This window comes from Protopterus annectens, chromosome 14.part0, assembly GCF_019279795.1.
Source record: "Protopterus annectens isolate FY-2018-M chromosome 14.part0, PAN1.0, whole genome shotgun sequence".
In the NCBI taxonomy this organism is placed as follows: Eukaryota; Metazoa; Chordata; order Ceratodontiformes; family Protopteridae; genus Protopterus; species Protopterus annectens.
The window spans coordinates 324,853,237-324,876,023 of record NC_056748.1 but is presented as its reverse complement, the minus strand read 5'-3'; the positions used below and the strand labels follow the sequence as shown (position 1 = coordinate 324,876,023).

The window sequence follows — 22,787 nt, the reverse complement described above, 5'->3', positions numbered from 1 at the left end:
GCTGTTTCTGCCGCTTCACTATTTTCTCCACTGTTGTGCGAAGGTTACCGTCCGGGTTAAGGTAAGTGTGCGAATGGACCAGGTTAAGGTGAGTGTGGGAATGAGATAGTTATTGACCTTAGGGTTAGGGAGCAGGTAAGGTGAGTGTGTTATAGTTAGGGGCCTTAGGGTTAGGGAGCGGGTAAGGTGAGTGTGTGAAAGTTAGGGACCTTAGGGTTAGGGCGCAGGTAAGCTGAGTGTGTGATAGGGGCCTTAGGGTTAGGGAGTGGGTAAGGTGAGTGTACGATAGTTACGGACCTTAGGGTTAGGGTTTGGGTTAAGATAAGTGGATAGATAGCAGTGTATGTACGGTTTAGTGTAGGGTTAGAAGTAGGATTTTAAAAGTATATGTGTGGATTACTTTTTTTGGTGTGCTTGTGTTGTGTGTGTGTTTCTCGGAGCAGTGAATTTTTTCCCTGGGAAAAATGTTGCTGTTCTAAGCTTTCAGTTATATCACATTTCGAAATTCCAAGTTTGAGCTTATGGTGTTCGATATTTTGGGATTTCGATTATGTGATATAAACCCCTTTTGTAGGGCGGATGTTCCTTTAAAGAAGAAACAAAAACTAAGCATGTTTCTCCTGTTCCTACGGATCCGTAGAGTGAGTGGCAGGCCTTTACTCAGGGTTTGTTTAATGCTTTGATGGCATTAAAACCTTTTGAGGAGGTTTCTATTCCAGCTCCCCTTTGGTCCTGTACTCCCCTTAAAAGGCACAGGAAACAGGATTCCTCTGAGGATCTGAGGAGGAGTTGGATTCTGATAAGGAATCCCTTGGTTGTTACACTTCCCATATTCTTTTTCCTTTGGACTGTGGATCAGAGGAAGAAGAATCTAATAGTCCTGATACTCCCTTTGAAGAAATTTTCTTTGGGGACACAATCTCCAGGATGATGGATTTTTTTAAATGGGATTGTGCTGAGGTCTCTGAAATCCATAAGAGGTACTATGAGTTGCTGCAGATGGAATCTCCAAAACCTTCTGCTATTCCTCCTGTTTTGGCTGCTTTGCTGGATGCATTTTCCAATGCCTATAAAACTCTTGATTATCTGCCCCCTGCTCACAAGAAGCCTGATAGGTTCTATAGTGTGCCTGAGGATTGTAACTTTTTGTAGAAATGCTGCTGATCCCTCAGTGGTGTCTGTAGCCTCTGACAAGCCCTCTCAGCTGCTTCCTTCACCCAAGTTAAGGCCTTCTGATAAAGGCAGCAGAACATGGAAAAACTGGATAAGAAGGTTTATACCTCGGCTACCTTGGCTTTTTGAGCTGTTATTAGACCTATATGTCCAGGTATGTGTTGGCATTTCTTTCTTAGGCTTGTCAGCTTATTCTGATCTGCCAGACTCTGAGGGTAAAACTTCTGCTCTTTCCTTATTAGGGACTTCCTCACAAGTCATTTGTCATTCCATCAAGTGTAGTTATGATGCCACAGATGCCTCCTCTAGGGCTGCTGCTTTTGGTTCAGTGATGAGGTAGGTATTCTTGGCTTCAGCCTCAGTCTTTACCTGATGGTTGTCAAGGCTAAGTTGATGGATGTTGTTCTTGACAGTAAACACTTGTTTGGGGAAGTAGCTGATGGTTTGTTCAAGTCCCTTCAGGATAAGAAGAAGGCTTTACAGGATATCAAACATACATTTGTCTCTCCTGTGCCTAAATTCCATAGAAACTACCCCAATAAGTTAACTTTTGTTCACAGACAATTTCACCCTCCTACTAAGGGTTAAAAGAGTGGCAAGCCCTCTGCCAAGGTTCTCAGACTTCAGTTACTCAAAAGTCTTCCTTTCCTAGTAAAACAGGTTCTGTCTGTTTGTCTCTTCTTAGCCACATTCCTCTTTCTCTTCTCCTTTGTCTCTCCCTTCCTGTTCAGCTTCAGATAACTCAGGATTCTTGGGTTCTGTCCATTATTCGGCAGGGTTATTTCATGGTGTTGAAATCCCGTCCCTTTAATAGGCATTCCTCAGCCTCCTCGGGAACAACTCCCTTTTTATTCCCAGAGGCATTTCAAGACCTTTTGACTCAGGGTGCTATTCAGAAGGTGCCAGTGTGCCAAAGGGGGAGAAATGTTTACTCCAGAATGTTTCTAGTGTCCAGAAAAGAGGGTACTTGGAAACAAATTTTAGGCGTTTTTCACCTAAACACTTTTCTAAAGGTGCCCACTTTTCGGATGTTGTCCCTGCAGACTATGCTTCCTCTTTTACTTCCTCAGGCCTATATGTCATCTCTGGATTTCAAGGATATTTATCTCCATATTCTGATCCATCTCCTTTTCAGAATTTTTTTGTGTTTTTCTGTTGCTTCCTGGCATTTAAAGTTCTCTGCTTTGCATTTGTTCTTTCTGCTGCCCCAAGGGTATTCACCAAATGCCTCACTCCTGTTCATAGGTGTGTACTAGGCTATTGGCCCTGGTGCCGTGCCACTCAATGTTAGTTCACAGTGCCTCTATCTTGTAGGGCAACTGGAGTGATCCCTGGAGTGAATTTCTGTTACCCATCCACTCATCAAGATTTCTCTTGAAGAGGGCCAACAAGGTGCTCTGCTTGACATGAATAGGAAGCTTATTCCATAGTATGGGCAGTCTCTTGGTGATGAACCTGTCCCTCCAGCATGTTCTGTTGATTATGGTAATGAGGTTGTGATCTCTGGAGCGTGTGACGCTGGGGGATTAGGATTTCTTTAGGTGTAGCATTTTAAGTAGGGCTGGGTCGGACATGGCTTTGTAAGTCAAGCAGAGATCACCTCTAAGTAGGCGATAAGAGACTGAGAACAGCTGAAGTTTCTTGACTCTTTCTGTGTAGGACATGTGTTTAAGGCCTAGGATCCTTTTTGTGAGGTACTTTTTAGCCTCTCCAGCTGTTATAGGTGTCTGGTCAGGTACATGCCAAATGGCGCGTTGTATTCAATGATTGGTCTAATGAGGGATGAGTAGAGTTGGATAATGACCTCTTCTTTCCTGGATGCGAAACCTTTGGTTATTAGATGCGCCACGTAGAAGGACTTTCTGACCACAGTGGCAATGTGGTGGTCGAAGGTGAGGTTGCTGTCAAACCTGGGTGACCAGATCTCTTATGGCTCCTTCAGTGTTCAGTGGGCTCCCATTGACATGGTAATTGGTAGGAACTGAGTTTTTTCCAAAGGGAATGATGACGCATTTTTTGGATCTCTTTGCCTCCCACCTCAATCATCATCTGAAAAAGTTCTGCTCGAGGACACATCATCCACAAGCCTGGAGAATAGATGCTCTCTCATTCAGCTGGAACTCTCTTACAATCTATGCATTCCCACCTCTACCATTGATGACCAAGGTGTTACTGAAGATCAAAGCAGAGCAACCGAAAGGCATCTTAATAGCTCCAGATTGGCCAAGACAGCACTGGTATCCTTTACTAAGGAGCATAACTTACACCAAGCCGTGGCCCCTGCCTCAATGGCCTCTACTTTTGACTCAGCACAATTACAGGACGGTTCATCCCAACCTGCAAACTTTGCAGCTGACAGCTTGGAGGGTTCCATGATTTCTTCCCATATCACTCTCTCCAAGGAAGTTCAACAGATATTATTGGAAGCACGTAGACCTTCCACCAGAAAGACTTATTCAGCAAAATGGAAGAGATTCAACATCTGGAATACCAACAGGGGACAGGATGCATCACTAATGAGCATCCCACAGATACTGGAATACTTGGCAGAAATGCTGCATAATGGACTTTCCTATTCATCCATAAAAATACACGCTTCAGCAATTTCAGCAAAATACAACACTGATCCACCTGTGTTTTCACATCCTTTGCTAAGACAATTTCTAAGAGGGATAAAGAATATCTAACCTCCCAGAAAACCACCAGTGCCTGCATGGGACCTCAACTTCGTGTTGGAAAAATTAACTCTTCCTCCTTTTGAACCAGCAGCATCTTCAGAATTGCAATTTCTTTCCTGGAAAACAGGTTTCCTGTTAAAAATTACCTCAGCAAGAAGAGTTTCGGAGATACAGGCCCTCATGGCAGTACCTCCATTCCTCATTTTTCATCAGGACAGGGTTTCTTTAAGAACCAATCCTTCTTTTATGCCAAAAGTGATATCCAGGGTGTCTCTAAATCAAGCAATTCACCTGCCTACTTTCTTCCCCAATCCTCAAAACAAAGGGGAAAAGCTGCTGCACACTTTGGACATACACAGACAACTACACTACTACTTGGACAGAACAAAGGCCAACAGAAAGTCTGACCAACTATTTGTAGCATACGCTCCTGGAGTGCAAGGAAAGGCAATTTCCAAACAAACAATTTCAAAATGGATTGGACATTGCATCAGATTCTGTTATTCTTTCCATGGAAAGAGTGTGCCAGCCAATATCAGGCCACACTCCACCAGAGCTACAGCCAACTCCACAGCCTTCCTAAGAGGGTTGGCTACAAAGGACATTCTAGAAGCTGCTACATGGAGCTCCATGCATACATTTTCCAAACACTACAACCTGCCTTTATATTCCAGTTCCCGAGCAGGCTTTGCTGCGGCAGTCCTGCAGGGCATTTTAGCTACACCATTTTTATCTTAGAGCCTACCACCCCCAGCTTGGCTATGGTATTCAACCCATATGTAAGGACTGCAGTTGCATTCTTGAAGGACATAGTACAGTTTTGCACCTACCATAAATGTAGATGTCCGATAGATATGCAACTGCAGTCAGGTTTTCCCTCCCTCCTACCCCTCTGTGTATTGGGTCCACTTCCCTCCTTTTATACTTAACTGGGGATATCTGTTATGGTGTATCTGTTTATTGCTATTGTGTATGTCTGGAAATTTTATCCAGTTCTAAATTTAGCCTTCCTAGGAGGGCACCTGGCATCTGGGGCAAGAAACACTGAGGAAGATGGCGTCGGCTGATGCTTTTATACCCCAGCCGCTCTGACGTCGGGGAGGAGGCGACATCAGCCGACGCCGGACCCAGACTTTGGAATCCAGCCGACCGAGGGCTGCCTGAGGCAGAACAACCCATATGTAAGGACTGCAGTTGCATATCTATCGGACATCTACATTTATGGTAGGTACAAAACTGTACTTTCTGACACCAGTCATTGGTCTCAGTGAGGCCTTTTTGTAGGATGTTTGCCTCACTTGAGGAGTTAATAATGACTTCTAGTTTGCAGTCATCAGCGAACTTGGTCAGCCAAAGTACCTCTCTGTTGGCCTGGACTTCTGAAAAGTAGATGCCAAGCAGGCGAGGTCCCAGGACCGAGCCCTGTGGGACTCCACTCATGACTGCTCGACAGTCTGACTTGGCATCAGCAACTTTCACGCTGTGGGTCCTGTCTGTGAGCCAATTTGCAACCAACCTAGTGATATAAGGATTGATGCCTAGTTTGGTTAGTTTATCAATAATACCCGAGTGGGGAATGGTATCAGAGGCCTTGGCCAGATCAAGTTAGGCTGTATGCACTGCTTTACCCTCATCCACAGCCTTGGTGACTGCCTCGAAAAAGTCAACCAGGTTCAGCAGGCTGGACCTCTCCTTGACAAAGCCAAACTGCATGGGGTCAAGAGTTTGTAGATTGCCTCTATATATTTGTTAAGCAGTTCCATGATGATGTGTTCCATAGCTTTACATACCAGACTTGTCAGGCTTATGGGGCGATAGTTCCCAAGGTCTGTAGCTGCTCCCCATTTATGGAGAGGGATGACTGTAGCTGTGCACCATTCATTAGGGACAAAGCCTGAGGTAAGGCTGTGATTGAACAGGGCACATAGGTGTGGTGCTAGTTCGTTTTGTAGCTCATGTAGAACACAGCCAGAGATATTATCAGGACCCATGCATGCTGTATTCTTGGCTCTGGACAATGCAGCTTTTACCTGTGCTGCAGAAATGTTGGATAGCAGACTTTTTTCTGGTACTGTGATAGGGCCTTTGGAGGGGGGGTAAAGTTGGCACTGAATCTGTCAGCTCAGTATAGGAGGTACCATTGTGCAATAACTCAGAACAAATCTGAGTATTGACTTGGAGGTTCTTGGTATAGTTATAGAAGACTTTGTAATTGTTTTTGGTGTCCACTGCAATTCTGCCTTCATAGCTGGCTTTAGAGGATTTGATAAGGGACCTCAAATTTTTGTTGAGGTTGATAAGGGAGTTTTTCCAGCCTTGTAACTTCATTTTCTTCTGCAACAGTTTCTTCATTCTGTGATTGCTTTTTTGCGGGCTTAAGGGGATCCCAGTATTTCCTAGCTAGGACAACCTGCTGATTTAGGCCACCTCTCCAAAGATCCTGTTGCAAAATCTTCATTTTGCCATTTCCTTTCTTCAGAGTCCGGGGTTCACAGTAAAATTCAAAAAGTATTCCCTGGCTCCTTTTCAGGATCATGTTTTTCTAGGTTGCAGGATTCACACAGTGGCTATGCTGGCATCCCTGCCTCCTCCCAAGGCCTTAACTGTCATTTCCTTCTTTCAAGCTCTTCTTCCTCTGGCCTCCATTTCAGCCAGGGAGTTTCTGAGAGCTCTGGGTTTCATGGCACCTACCATCCCTATGGTCCCTCTGGCCAAACCCCCATGAGAAAGTTTCAGTGTTTTCTGAAGTCAATTTGGCTTCAACATACACATCCTCTAGACTTTGTAGTTCCTCTTGTTCCTTGTCTCAAGAAGGAACTTTACTGGTGGATCTAGCAGTTGTCTGTAAACCCAGGGCTCCATTTTCATTCCCCTCTTCCCTCTCAGGAACTATTCACAGATGCTTCAGACATGGGATGGGGAGCAGTTTTTGGCTCCCTAAAGGTACAGGAGGGGGTGTGGTCACCTCTTCAACAGAAAGAGTGCATCACAGTCAATGAGATGAGAGGCTGCTCTGTGGGCTCTTCAGGCTTTTCATCCTCTTTTCTCCCCAAGACCTCTCAAGGTATTTACACATAATGCCACAGAGATGTGGTATATAAACAAACTGGGGAACAAGATCTTACCTTCTTTGTCGGTTGGCACTCCTGGTATTGGATCTTACTATACAGTATCAGGTGACTCTTTGGGCCATTTGCATTCCCTCAGGTCAAAACCTTATGGCAGACACACTGAGCAGGTCCTTAACTCAATCCCATGAATGGATGCTTCACAGGGATGTGTTTCTGGACATTGTCCTCCAGAGGATACTCCTCAAGTAGATCTGTTTGCCTCCCCTCTGAACAGACAACTTTCTCTATTTTGTGCCAGAGTCCCAGGTCCACTGCTGTGGAAGGTGGATGTCCTCTCTCTTTCTTGGAATGGGATGTTTCTTTCTGCATTCCCTCTTCTTCCTCTTATTCCAGAAGTCCTGTTCAAAATTCAACAGGATGCTCCCAAAATCTTGTTGGTGACTCCCTTTTGGCTGAGACAGCATTGGTTCCCTCTTCTTCTGCATTTAGCCAGTGGTAGTCATCACACAAGTTACCTCACAGTGTGGACCTATTCACACAAGACAAGGGATCTCTCATCCATCCCCACCAGTCCACACTTCTGCTGATGTTGTGGGTGATAGGATTTTGATTCCACATAGACACCTTTTTTCTGAGGACATGCTTAGGTTCATGCAGGAGGCCAGGAAATGCAATACTGGGAAATCCTACTTAACCAATTGGAAGAAGTTTTCTGTCTGGTGTCTCTCTCATAACCTGGCTCTACTTACTGTGGATTTTCCTTCAATTCTTTCTTATTTGTGTGAATTGCTCCATGCTTGTTTGGTCTATTCTTCTGCTAAGGCCCACTTATCAGCTATCTCTGCTTGTTTGCCTTTGTCTCCTCCTTTGGTCTCTAGATTTGAAGCTAAACAATTCCTTAAAGGTGTCCTTCATATTAGGCCTCCCAGGAAACTTGTTCCTCCTCCCTGGGATCTTAATTTTGTTTTGGAAAAGTTGTCTCAAGCTAAATTTGAGCCTGCTGCTTCAGCTTCCTTGCAACATTGCTCTTGGAAGACTGTTTTGTTGGCTCTTATCCCACATAAGTTTCTGAGCTTCAAGTCCTCCCTTTTTGGTGTTTCATAAAGACAGGGTGTCATTGCATACTAATCCTTCTTTTATGCTCATGGTGGTTAATGAGTTGTCAGTCAGTCTATCCATTTGCCTATTTTTTCCCTCTCTGCAGTCTGACAGTGAGAGGGCACTTCATGCTTTGGATGTGCACAGACAACTCAGATTTTATTTTGGTAAGACTAAGTCTATTAGAAAATGTGATCATTTGTTTGTTTCTTTTCATCCTAGGTCTATTGGTTTAGCTGTATCCAAGCAAACTATTTCTTCTTGCATCTCAAAGTCTTTATCTTTTTCTTATACTTTGCATCATAAGAACCTTCCTTCTTCTGTAAAGGCTCATTCAACTACAGCTGTGGCTTCTTCTGGTGCTGTTTTCAAGGGGTTGGTTACTAACTCTGTTCTTGAAGCAGCTGCCTGGACTTCTGTGCATACTTTTACCAAGCACTACAAGTTGGATGGAATCACCAGAGCTAGAGCTGGTTGTTCTACAGCCATCCTTCATGGCTTTCTAGAAGGTTCTGCTGGTCCTTCCTCCTCCCAAGTTTTGTCTTGAGCTTTGGCACTCTTCCAAAGGTTACGAATACTGCAACAGTGAAGAAAAGGACATAGTGCAGTTGTGTAAAATCTTACCATAACAGAAGATGTCCTTTTCTTCACTGTTGCAGTATTCAGTTCCTCCCTCTGTCTCTCAGTCCATTTTTCTCCTAGATGTACTGGTTACCTCTTGGTTTTCCTTGGATTGGTGTTCCTACTGGGGCAGTCAGTTCTGAGGGTGGTACATCCGAACATCACCTTTATGCCCAATGCTATGGAAGGAACATTTGTGTGACGTGTGGTGTGCCTTAAAGCAACATTAGACTTTTGTATACTGGCTGAACATTGGGCTACCAAAAGCAGGAATCCCAAAGGTTACAAATACTGCAACAGTGAAGGAAAGGGCATCTGCTGTTTTGGTAAGATTTTACACAACTGTACTTTTTCTTCCCATGTTCCAACTGTTCTGGATTACCTTACCAATATTTTTGACTCTGGACTTCATTATTTTAGTCAAGTCCATTTGGCTGCCATTTCCAGTTTGCATGATGGGTTTCCCTTTTATTCCTTAGTTTTTTTCCGAAGGTGTACAAGACCTTTCCTGAAGATACCTTCTTGTTAAGACCTTTGCTTACAAGATCAATTACCTTCCTGCATTTGACTTTCTACTGAAAAAAATTACCTTGGCTCTTGTCGAGCCTGCTACTTCAGTCGATTAGAAATTTCTTACTTGTACAACCCTTTTTTTTGGTGATAATCACTTCAAGCAGAAGTGGAGATGAAGCTAGCAATGACTGAAGAGTCCATCTGGGCATTCTAGACTCAGAGAAAGCAAATGGCAAGCTGTGAAGAAAGCTGATTTGGGCAGTCCAGCAACTGTTCAAAGTCACAGAGAAATTGATAGAATTAGTGCAGATTATGTACAAGGGCCCAATGACATAAGTACAGTATTTGGACTCACGGAAAGATTCCCAGTGGGAATGGTGTGCACCAGGGTTCAGCTGTAAGCCCACTGCTGTTCATTCTGGTGATGGACTACATTAGCAAACAGGCCAGACAATACAAATCACTAAAGCTGCTGTATGCAGACGGTGTGGTATTACAGATGGACCCTGAAGAAGAATTTCAGCAAATGATAGGGGATACAAAGCTGAAGGCAGACTGGGTGAAACTGAGTGCAGATAAGTAATTTGTAATTGCAACAAATTGGGAAAATCAGAAGAAGCTGATAACCTGTTCCAGTATTATCCTATCTAGTTGAGTTAACAGCTTCAGGTATCTGGGAGGGATGGTTGAGAAGAATGGAAGTCTAAAAGAGGAGGTAAGTGCTAGATTTAGGGGGGTTTCACCCAACTGGCACGGAGTGCCTGGTGGTATTGTGTGACAGAAGAATGCCAAAGAAGATGAAGAGTAAGCTGTACAAAACAGTGATGTAACCAGTACTACTGTATGGCACCGAAACGTGGGCAGTGAGGCAGAACAGTTGAGGAAGCTAGTGGTGATTGCGATGAAGTGCCTGACATGGGTGGTAGGGTGCATACTGCAAGATAGACTAAGAAGTAAGGACATAAGAGCAGAAGCGCAAGTAGCTCCAGTTGCAGCAAAGGTCAAAGAGAACAGACTATGGTCGTTTGGGCACATATGCAGAAAATCAGAAGGGAATGTATTGAAGAAGATTTAGGAGAGACAGGAAGAAGTCAAAAGAAAAAATGACGTCCAGCAAAGAGATAGCTGGATTGCATGAGAGAAGACCTGCAACACTTGTGCATGACTGTTGAACAAGGTAGGAGAGTGAAACTGAATTTAGAAAGATGTCAGTAGTTGACTAGATACTCCAACTCCATGTAGAAAAATGTGGGGGGGGGGAGAGGGTGGTGATTTCAAGCAGAAATATTTCAGAATTACAAACTCAAGCCATGTTTCACAAATAGAATGTTGCTGTGAATGAATCTCTCTCACTTTCTCCATTTCCTTTATGCTCAAGGTCACCACTGCAACGTATCTTAACCAGTACATCCATTTACCTGTCTTTCTATCCACTTCATATTCTGGAGAGTACTTTCTATATTGCGTTTCCTGTTTCCTTTTCCAACATGAGACTAAGCCATAATGTTTAAAAGATAACTTAGATGACTGTCAGATTTTACTTCTTGAAATGTAATAAAGCATAGCCAGTAAGTCCTAAGGCCCACTCTACTAGAAATGTAGCTACTTCTCTATAATTTGTTAATACTGTGGTCCTTGATTTAAATGTTTGTTGTAGCAGAGTGGCTTTTTCTCAGTACCAAGAGTCACAAGTGTAGATGAAAAGGCAAAATCCTCAGGTTAAAATCCAACTTTAATTCCACTGCAGGTCAGATAAGCGCTTTCACTCATTCAATTGAGCTTCATCAGATCATGTAACAAAGACCTTCAAGTACATAGGCTACATTTATATAGTTAAAACATCTCCTATTGGCCTATCAAAAGCTGCTTCTTGTTTACGTATTCATGAGTCAATCTAAGCTTAAAAATATATGCACATATAAACATGCTGAAATGTATAAAATGACAAAGTAAATATAAAAAATACATATAAAAACTCTCCATGAACACTCAAAATGCTCTAATAAATATGTATATATAAATATATATGTCAAAAGAAATATATTTCAAGGGGTAAAAACATATATATTTTTATATATATTTTTCTTTATATATTTCTATATATTGGTTTGTTCCTGTTTTTCTCAGTACTGTTTGCACAGTATAACAAGCCGGATCTTATCTTCAAATCCAGATCATTTTTTGGAGCCAGCATCGTTGAGGGTATGTTCCTATGAAGGAGACCGTTTATTTTTACTAGCTGGATACTCTGCCCTTTAGTTACTGAGGACTGGACCTCTTCTCAGATGTAAACATTATGTACTTATCGTAATGTTAAATCTGGAAGTGTTCTGTGTCTGAGAAGAGGTGGTCCGTACCCAGTAACATATCACCACTCACCCAACTTTCCTCGTTATCGATCAAGAAGGTTTTGCGCATCTTGTGTTATTAACCTGATGTGGCTAACTTCAGATATGGAAATGGTGAGCACAGTAGTGTATTATAGGGTATGAGAAGGATTTTCCTTGTCTGCGAAAGTTAAATTTGCCATGTGGCCTGCCTGTGGCCTTAGTTCTGAGAGTTAGTGAAGGTGAACCTACTCTTCCAGGTCTAACATTATGATAAGTGCATAACTTTCATTTCACTTTTGCTGATTTTATCAAAGCTGTAACCCTGCTGCATAGCATTAGCTGAAAGGGGTACCTACATTTAGATGGTCAGTAGTTTGATTAGTTGATTAGAGTCATACCCAGCAAGGAAGTAGTTCTCTTTCAGAAGTCTTCCATAGGTTCATAGGTGTATACTTGACTAATGACCACTAGGGCCCTTATAAGCCTAGCCATGCAACTCAAATGTGACCCACAAATTCGATTTATATATAGGTGATTACTGACTGCCTCTGTTCATCAGAGACATAGGAAGCAGACCAGGGGTGAATTTCCGATTACCTATCCATTGGTCCAAGTTGCATTTAAATAGGGATAAGGAGGAACTCTGTTTCACATGGCTTGGGAGCTTATTCTAGAGACTGGGAATTCTCTGGGAAACATATCTGTCCGTCCAATATGTCAAAATTTAGGTATTTTAATCTAGCAGTTCTGATGCTGTTTGTTTTACAGATGTGCAAATGTTCATTAAAACAGGGTCCAGGGATGCCTTGTATGCCAGGCAAAAATCACTTCTCAGAAGACTGTATGATACTGAGTAAAGAGACAGGGCTTTGAAGCGATCAGTGTAGGATATTGTGGTTACTCCCTGTATTCTTTTTGTAAGAATCCTTTCTGGACTTTCCATTTGCTGTATTTGTCTGGACAGGTACATACTAAAGGGGGCATTATACTCTATGATGTGTCTGATAAGGGCCAAGTACAGTGGTATGATGACTTCTCTAGACCTAGATGCTAAGCCCTTGCTTATAGGTTGAGTAACACAGAAGGATTTTCTTACTACCTTAGACACGTTGGTCATAGGTCTAGGTTATTGTCTACATGAGTTCCCATATCCCTGACCAATGAATCAACTTTTAAAGGTGTTTTATTGATAACGTAGTTACAAAGGCGGGCAGACATCCCAAAAGATATTATAATGCATTTCTGAGTATTGAGTTTCAAGCCATGGCTTTGTCACCAAATGTTTGACTGCATTAGATCTTCCTGAAGTGTGTTATCTTGGGGGAATTCAGTGACTGCTCCCATATTGCCTTCTTCTGTGATTGCGAACTTTGTTTGCCAGAGACCTTTTACATTAGCTTTGACATCTGTGAAGTAGATGCCAAAGAGGAGTGGGCCCAGCTTAGAGCCCTGGGTGACTCCACTGGTGACTGGTCTCTTTGTAGAGGTGGCCTCACCAATTCTAACTTCCTGGGTCCTTTCAGTGAGCCAGCTAGCTGTCCAGCGTGTTGTAAAGGGCTATATACCTTGTTCTGTACCTTCCAAGATGGTATTAGTATTTTCCTCAGGTCTAAACTTTGTCTTAATTTGTTAACAAAGCCTCCTTGAGAACCAGTTTATTCAGTTTTATTGAAAAGTTTCCCTTCAGCTCATTAATTTTGATGACAGTTACCTTTAGAATAGTTTTATAATCTGAAAGTTTGATATGATGTATTTGCTTAGATCACTGTTGCATTATCCCAGTGCTGTTGGGTTATCTCGTTAAATAACTTGAAAGTCCAGCAGGTTACCAAAGCCAAAACCTCCCATAGAAGCGTGCGTCTGTCGTATGATTTAGGCCCACCCAAGGGTGCATAAGTGAACGTATGAGCATTAGATCCTCAGATTATCTCACTAGCTGTTCTAGCACAGGTCTCACACCCATTGGTCTGTGATACAAGTGGTTATTGGTATTGGAAGTGCGATTGTGGAAGGCAGATTTCTTATAAGAATCTTCACTCCCATTGTATTTTTTTGTCTTTGAGCTGAACATGACTGTAAGAATTGCCAGATTTGTCAGTCATTTGTACCAATATCCCTTCATAAGCATTTTTTCTCTCTCTTATTACCTATTTATGAGGTTCAGCGCTTGAAGTGCCTCACCCAGTCTAAAATGGTGGAACCCTCTGCATCTGACATATGTCTCATTCTGAAAAAGAAATTCAAATGGCTAGGCCTGAACCATCATTTGCCCAGTCAGACTCTGACATACCCGCTGAGGCTTCTCAAGAGCCCGCAGTACTTTCATCCATTTCTCAGACTTTGGATGACCATTCCCTGACATATTTCGGATTCTGTCCCAGGCCAAATGGCTTCCGATGATGAGGATACCTAATCCCCTGACTCGCCATATGAGAAAATCTCCTTTGGGGAAATGATCACAAAAATGATGCAGCATCTTGAGTGGGAATCCAAGTAAGTGTCTGATGTGCAGAGGAGATATTACATTTTACTGGAGGTTTGTTACTTTTCTGGATGCATTTGCATCCACTTCTACTTTGCCTGACTCTCAACCTCCAGCCTGTAAGATAACGCAGTAGGTTCTATAAAGTGTCAGAAGACTTAAAATTCTCCTATAAAAAAATCCTTTGGCAGATGCCTGTGTTTTTTTTTTTTTTGTTTCCACAGACAAGCCTTCCAAGCGTTTACCTGCTGTTAATGTCCCATCCCCAGATAGAGATAATAGGTCCATGAACAGGTATGGAAAAAAGATTTACACCTCTGCTACTCTGGCATTCAGAGGTTTGAATTACAGACACAAATGACTACATATATGTTGTCCATTCTGAGTGATTTGAACAAAACCGTTTCCAACTTAGAAGTGTCTGAAACAAAACAGCAGGCTAGTTCTGTGGCGGGTCAAGCTACCCATGTGACAAGACATACTATAAAGTGTAGTTATAATACAGTGGAAGCTTCATCCAGAGTAGCTGATTTAGCTGAGGATATTAAAGAAAACTTTTGGATTCCCCTCTTAACAGGGATCTGTTATTTGGTCCTAAGACAGTAGACACTTTAAAATCCTTGCAAGAACAAGGGAAAACAATGCCAGATTTCAAGCAAATCTTCCTTACCTCTGTCCCCAGATATCACTGGAACTACATAGCTAAGCCCACTTCCATATTTCACAGAGACACCAGGTCTGCACAGAAGGGCAGAAAATGCGAAGAAAGAAATTTCAGGATGTAAATCTATCTGCTAAAGACCCCAAGTCTGAGAAACCTCCCTTTCCAGACAAATCAGCCTGGCTATTTACTGCCACCTCCTGTTCCCCTCTGTCCATCCCTCCTCCTGTCAAAAAGACTAACATCATCCTTTTCTGCTAGGTAGCTCATAACTTCAGACAAATATTCCTGTTCATTACTCATCAGGGCTACAAAATGGCTTCAAAGGATATTTCACCTTTCAGAGGTATCCCATCACTCCCTCCCAACCAGGTGCACTTTTTACCTCCTGTCTTGCAGGGTATTCACAAACACAAACAAGGCACACATAGTATATGTGCCCCCACAGCAGGTAGGAAAAGGGATTTATTTCAGGCTTTTTCTGGTACCCAGAGAAAGAGAATGGCCCTTTATAGATTTGCCCCAACTTGACATTTTGCTGAAGGTGTCAGGTAATCTTTTTCTGAATGCTTTCTCTGCAGTCCTTCCTTACATCCTTCCACAAGCTTTTCTGATATCCTTGGATTTGAAAAATGCTCATCTCCACACCCCATCCATCATTCTTTTAGGAAGTTTCTAAGGCTTTCTGCACTCTCGTCATGCTTTTTCATTTCTCTGCTTTATCCTTTGGGTTATCTACTGCCTCCAGGTTCTTTACAAAACGTGTGGCCCTTGCTATCTCCTTATGCAGAAATCAGGGAATTCAGATACTCCCATACCTTGACTACCTGCTAATTCAGGCACCCTCTCAGGAAGTTCTGTTATGGCATCTCAGCTATGCTTTATAAATCTAAAGTCTGCATTGACTACTACTCAGGACCAGGTCTTTCTAGGCTGCAGGATAGACATGCATTTCATGGTGGCTTTTCTCACACAAGAAGAAGTCATGGGGATGGATGGAGCCACGAAGCCCAGAGTGAGAATTTCCCTTGCAGGACAGGCTTGAAGGGGCAGTAGGGACTATTTTTTCTGTCTGCTCTCCTACTAGCAAGCAGAATCATACACAAACTAGGGTTCCTTCTACTATTTCTTATTTGTGTGAGCTGTTAAGATCCAGTTCAGCCTACTCTTCTGTTCAGGCAGAATTGTCTTCATCTCTGCTTGTCGCTAAACCTACCACTGCTTTCTATGGTTGAGATAAAACTGTTCCTCAAGGGTGTCATTTGTTTGAACCTTGCTAGGAGCGCTATTCCTCCTTTGTGGGAACTAAATTTTGTCTTGGAAAAACTTACTCAGCTACATTTTGAGCCAACAGCTTCCACTTCTCAAACTCTGTACATAGAAAACCATTCTTCTGCTGGTCCTTAATTTATCTACAAGAGTTTCTAAACTTCAAGCCCTTATAATTTCTCTTCCTGTCTATATTTTTTAAAAAGACAGAGTTTCCTTGAGAGTCAATCCTTTGTTTATGTCTAAAGTGGTCAGTGAGTTTTATTTATTTATTTATTTTACATTTGTTAACTGGGCTAGTCCAACTGGATACATGTCCATTTTCAGTGGAGGCCCGAGGAGAAAAGCTCCACTAACTACTACTTAGCTTGACCCTCAACCAGGCCATTAATCTTCCCACCTTCTTTCCAAGCCCTCAGAACAAAGATAAAAAGAGTCCTTCTTTCTCTAGATGTGCACAGGTGGCTCCTGTTTTGCCATCTTGAGGCAAATCAAGGACCTACTGAATGGGTGCTGTCAAACAATGCAAAATGACAGTGATGTAAATTTTTGTATTGGCTTTTGAAGTAGTCATTAAAAACCATTGCTTTAAGTGTTTGTTTATGAAATTTTTCAATGTTTGTATTTTGCTGTAACAGTTCTTTTATTTTACTGTTTTTCACAGATGTCACTTGAAGAATTACAGTCTTTCAGAGAACATACAGCTAAAGTGAATTTGCTCATCTATTCCAGTTAAACATCAGAAGCTGTTCCACAGATGTCCTTTACATTTTCTACCATTTTTTTTGCAGAACATGGAAAAAAATATTTTAGGTACCCTCCTATAGTATTTATACAAACAAGTAAACTGGCAGTTAGTGTTTTATTCCACTTAGTGATTTTATATTTTTCTTGGATTTTATTTGTAATTGCAGGGATTGCTTATAAGGCACATAAAGTGTTTTGTTTATGTAACTACTGAACTGCCAGTTAGCTGTGTTCAGGTGTATTCTTCAGCTCACTTCCATGATGCTCTTGTAATGCTTTTGGTTTGAGCTGCAGATTTAAGAACAAAATCTCTGAACGCATGTATAAGTAAGAGAGAAATGTTCTTTTTTATCGATCTTTCACTCTTACACATATGCTATCTAAGGAAAAATGTGCCTTACATGTTGAGAGATTGAATTAATTTCTAATCATATTACTATAACCAAATACCAGTACATAGTGTAAAGGTTGAAATAGTGAGGGAATGAATGGCATTAAAGGAACAAACTGGAAATGTTCATTTTCAGTTAGTTTTTTGTTTTACATGTTAATATAAGTGCTGCTGCCTTTAGTAGCAGTGTGATCTTTTTTATATTTATTTATTGTGTATGTTTGTGTTAAGATCTTGTAAAGACCTTATCTTTCCTGGTTTATTATTAAAAATTTTGCAGTCTTATTTATCAGACAGTGCTTGTAGCGTATGTTAATGTTTTTTGTCTTTGCTTACGTCTCTCAGAAGAATTTTTTAATCTTCTTTAATGGCACATGTTCACATGTCTTCCATGGGGGACTGAGAATCAATCTGGCTAAGTTTCTTACTGAGTGCACGTTTTAATAGGGGGAGTCGTTATGATCAGACTCCAGTTGTAATTATGTAATTTGGTCATTTGAATTTTGATTTTTCAATAATTCAACTGAAAATATGATCAGCTAAATCTGAAAGACAAGAGTCACTGGAAAGGTGGGGTCTCCCTTCTCTGAGTTGCAATGACACCAGATTATGTTATAAGTACATGTAGCAGTATAAAAGGACTTTAATTGCCAAAACAAAAATTTTCTGTCAGACCTGGCCAAATTTTCAGTTACTTTGCTTGGGAGACCTACTTATGAGAGACGGACTTGGATTCAATCCAGGTCTTTTTTTTTTTTTCAAAAAAAGATATTTTATTTACTTTCAGAGAAAAATCAAAAACATATTTTGACAGGTAAAACAGGCTTTCATCATTTTCTGAACAATATATTACAAACAATGTACATGATGTACAAGTCCAGGTCTTTATAATACAGCTTGCGTATTTATTTACTCTTCAAACTGTGCTCTCACTGTTGAGATCTGTTTAGTTACGCACATCTTTGCAGAGTGCTTTTGCAACATTTAGCTCTGTAAGGAAGACAGCAGGTATTAGAATCGCATTATCTAATGGTACAACTTTGGAAAATGCTTGTTTAAAGTATCTTGGTCTGTGATTGGCTTCCAGCATAAATCCATATAGTTCTCCAAGCCCATCTTTTTTTCATACTCTACTTTTAAATAGTAATCTTTCATGCCCTGGTCAAGTAGTAGCTTCAGGTAGTGTTTTTCTTCTTTTGTTCATTAACTACTGATTACTCTACATGTCTGTCTTTACATTCTTGGCTAACCAATGGTAAGTTTTTAACAACAAGTTTATTTTGTATGATTGACACCCATTTATCACTGCAGTGCATTATTTGGAGTAAATGGGGGCACTGACTTTGTTTATACCATCAGACTGAGTTAGTTGCATCAGAAGTAGAGAAATTTGGCTCAGTATCAAAGCAAGATTGAAGAAGATTACCTTTTCCTGATCATATTTTAATAAGTTTTTAGTGTTATGTTGAAACAGCTGTTTTTCTTTTCTGCTTTTACAGAAATAAAATTTGCAGCAATAAACAGTTGTTTTATTCTCAAACTTGCATAGAGGCGACATAAAATTATAAGCGTGAAAAAAAGACCCTTCATAAATTTTTATTGGATTAGCTGGTAATGTTTATCTGTCATGTCCATCACTCCATCACTCTTGTTACAAAAAGGAGTACTGCAGATTCAGGTTAATTTCAAGGAAAATTGTCCAGCCTTAGTTTAGGGAGAACAACTTTAGCAATATAGTAAAATAGGTTTCTTAGTGACAGCAGTTGTTTATCTCCCTTGCTTTTCATTAATTTAAGGTCCCTTTGTATAAGTATAAAGCTTTTATTTATTTTTGTTGTTCCTTCAGTTTCAGTTGGCCCATGCCCTTTGAAAGCCTGGCGGCTTAGTGCAGAGGACTGAGGCCATGAGCTGCTAATGAATGTCATTCTGTAGTCCAAAGTTTTGATTCTCTTGGTCTCATTTGCCTACCGTATGACTCTGAGCAAGTCACTCAACCAGAGTTTGTTCTGCCACTCTTGAAAAGAGACTAGTGTCTAGTGAGTTCACAAGGTTAACAGATAAATAGAATAGTGTGCCAGGCTCAGCAGTTACATACATAAGAGAGCTAACAGTGACTGGATGAATTATGAATAGCAGTCCATCACTCTAGAATCTAGCTGATGGCATCACCTGCGCACTGTCTGTTGTCACAGTCTTGCTGCCCTTTCCATTCTTCTATCAACACTGAGCAAAAGCTCCATTCTTGGAAACTGTAGCAGGCCTTTTATTTTTGTTTCTTTGTAGGCTGGTGCCAAGATCTGTAGGCGTAGTACATGAGCAGTAGTTTACTGTAGGATTACCGAGTTTGGAACTCTTCTACATGACTCTCTCAGTGTGACTCTGAATTTGCATGTTAGATTCAAGTAGATGTTGACTGGATGTTCATCAGTCATATTGCTGCAGTAGCCTTTGGTTATTTGGGTTGTATCTTGCCCAGTACACAGCTGGTTAGCTTCACAAAGCTCCGACTCCTTTCCCACATTGTCACCCTAAGTGCTGATTGGACAGCCTATTTTTGGAGGGAAATAATCATTCCAAGTTTAAGATTACTTTAGAATTTCTTCAGAACTTTCTTGCCACTTCCGGGAGTAACAGGTGAGAGACCTTCACAGGAAGCAACAACTGCCTATGGGCTTCGTTTCTGGTAGATAAGTACCCATAAAGAACTCTTCCACACACAGAATATTGCATTTTTAATTTTTTTTAATTAGAACAGGTCTTATTATCAATACAGGGGCTGATTTTATGAGAAACATTTACTGCTTTTGAGACATTTTAACTGAAATGTAAGGATTCAAAGCTTCAGAATTGTTTTTATGTACATATTTTGGTGCTTGTGCACACTTTGTGACTACTTGCCTTCATTATTTTACGTGAAACATTTGCTTTAAGGTGTTATATTTATACAGAATGAAGAGTATTTCAGGGGTATAAATGCATTTTGTGTTTTGTGCTTGAGTATACTTTCTGACATAATTTCTTAATTCTATGTTTTCTCTCTGTGCACTTTCTGCGGAAAGGACTTGAGTTCTAATATAATTTGTGTAGTACTTGTGCTTTTACATTTGAATTTTGAAGAACTGAAGTGTGTGTGTGTGTGTGTGTGTGTGTGTGTGTGTGTGTGTGTGTGTGTCTGTCTGTCTGTCTGTCTGTCTGTCTGTGTGTGGGGGGGGGCTGCTTGTGAGCACTTGGCCTACTACTTACTCCTAGCAGCACATACTCGGCTACAGCATGGATTCTTACACTGGTCCTGCTGTACTTTTTCCAACATGCCTAAAAAGGAAAAAAAAAACTGTTGAAGCGTGAACCCTTCTCTTCAGCATGGGCTCAGTCAATGCCTTAGATGCATTGGCTGTTGCTGGTTCCTCAGACCACTTTTTGGTTTCCTTGAATTTCTCTAATGTAGCCTTGCTGGACACTGTAGATGGGGTCGTAGATGGAGTCAGACATGTCTTCAGCTGTTGCAGTGTCCAACATGGATATGGGAGAACCATCTGTTGTAGGTGTGGGAGTCAGTCCATGATGGTCCTATTGAGGTGTCCGGGGAAAGAGACCTGTTGCTCAAGATGATATGCCTTCCCCTTCTTGTTCTTCCTCCAAGGATGTCCCTAGAAAAAAAAACTAAAGGTTCGGCATTAATCATTCAAATACATTGTATCTGTTAAAAAAGATGCATTTTTTTTTACCTTCACTGTGAGTTTATTGCAGGCTTTCTATCCTGGAGAGAAGAAGTCATTTTTGAGGAAGATGTCAGAGGATTCTGGCATAGACAAAGACAGGGCCTTTTCTTTATGTGACTCTCAAACCCAAGACTCTTATTCAGAAGAAAATTTGTTTTCTCCAACTCAAACAGAGGAGTTTCCCTTAAGACTAGTTCCAGTATAAATTATGTATTTTTGTAGGTACAAGTACACATTCTCCCTAAACTGAGGAGATATGATATACTGCAGGTGGATTTGCCTCACTTTCCTCCTATTATGCCACCCTTTGAAGATGTCTTAAATGCTGCCTGCAATAACCATGAGTCTCAGCTTTCAGTTCCCACCCCTGTAAAAAAAGAAAAAAAAGAACACTTAATACCAACCTCACTCCTGTGGATAAGTAGGTGAGCTATTATATGGGCTTTATAAGACAATTTTCCCTTTTCTAGTCTATTCTGTTAAGTGTTGACTGCATGTGGGATTGTTCTACCATACTTCCTTCAGAAAGTAGGCCCTGTGTGAATCCTACAATTTATAATGTGTTTCAGGTGTCTAAACATACTTTGAAAGGTGTGTATGATTGTGTAAGCAATGTGTCTGGAACTACTGTACTACTGCTATTTTGAGAAGCTATACTTGGGCACATAATGAAAATTTTTTAGATGAGGCAAAGTCTGAGATTTTAAACTCAAACGCAGAAAAGGTGGTTTTGTTTGGTCCTGCTGCTGCTCAGATTCTCAAACAGTTTTACAAAGAGAATTAATTTCAGAGTTACTAAGACACACACTGCTTTTTTCCTTAAAAAAATAATTCCCTGCTATCTGCTGGTAAATAGAGAACAAAAAGTTGGCAGGAGGGGAACAAAAAACAGGGACATACCATGCATTCACAATGACTCTGCCAGCATTCCCCCTTCCCCTCCTCTCTCAACATCTGTAAGACTGTCTCATACACTATCTCTCTACCTTTCTCTTTGGCAGCAGATTATTTCATACTCTTGCATACTATTACTGGTTCAGCAGGGTTACAGTTGGCACTGATGCACATACTTCCATTCGGGGAATTCCTCCCTCCCTACCTTCCATATTTTGTGTCCACAGACAAGGGGGCCTGGAGACCAAGCATGACTGAGCATACCCTGAATTTCTTAAACACTTTTAGGCAGAGCCTCAGTCAGCCGAGGAGAATTACAAGCGTTCATGAAAACGTCCTTCAACACTGGGATCAATGGACAGAAGGTTGCCACATCCAAAGCCTCATTGTCCAAAAAGATCATAAATCCTACTGATCTCAGGGGCAGTTGAAAATTTCTCCCAGTTGAATACATCCCTATATTTAGCCAGCACTTGGGAAAAAAACTCTGTTTGGATCCTTGAACCTCTCAGAGGAAAACAACTGTTCTAACACTGACAGGTCCAAAATCTCACTCACAGGATCGCCTTCAAAATCAGAATCCTCAAATTACTTGACCAGTGGTAGAAGTGCTGGTGTTAGTCATAACTCAGGTATGCACCCTGTAATCAACTGCCTGAACAAACGCATCTAGCCATAGCCACCATCACGGGTGGGAACCCAATCAGAAACTGCTGCCCTACCACATGCTGTGTCTTTTATCTCTTCTTTGAATGTAGTACAATAGTGGGAGGAGTCCCTGGGATGAGACAAAGCAACACTAGCAACATATTCTATACCTTTGACCCCCTCTGCACCTAAAAGGTTTGGCTGTTCCATACCTAAAGCAGGCAGTTGTACAGGTCTGGAGGAGATGTCTGACCCTCGGGTCTGGCACACACATGGTACTAACACCACATCAGGGGACCTGGAGATAACAGAAGGTGAGTGGTCGAATAGCCTCCCCAAGGCTGAGGCTACTGCAGAGTCACAAGCCAAAGGGCTGAGGTATATATAATTTTTTATATTTTTATGTTTTTTAAGTGCAAAAGGGGTAGAAGGTAGAGGCAGGAGACAAAATGATAAGATCAGTACTGAATACTAGTTGCATGGTAAGCCCAG

General features: G+C 41.3%; 1 protein-coding gene across 2 annotated transcripts in view; it reads left to right on the top strand.

The window, feature by feature from the left end:
• NSMCE4A (NSE4 homolog A, SMC5-SMC6 complex component) overlaps nucleotides 1-17,328 on the top strand; it is a 740,267-nt gene extending 722,939 nt beyond the window's left edge. For both annotated transcript variants that reach the window (XM_044056053.1, XM_044056054.1), the window contains one exon: nucleotides 16,561-17,328. In XM_044056053.1, the coding sequence (XP_043911988.1) occupies nucleotides 16,561-16,632 (72 nt within the window). In that variant the 3' untranslated portion in view covers nucleotides 16,633-17,328. The remainder of the gene's footprint in view (nucleotides 1-16,560) is intronic.
• Nucleotides 17,329-22,787: the final 5,459 nt, after the last annotated feature.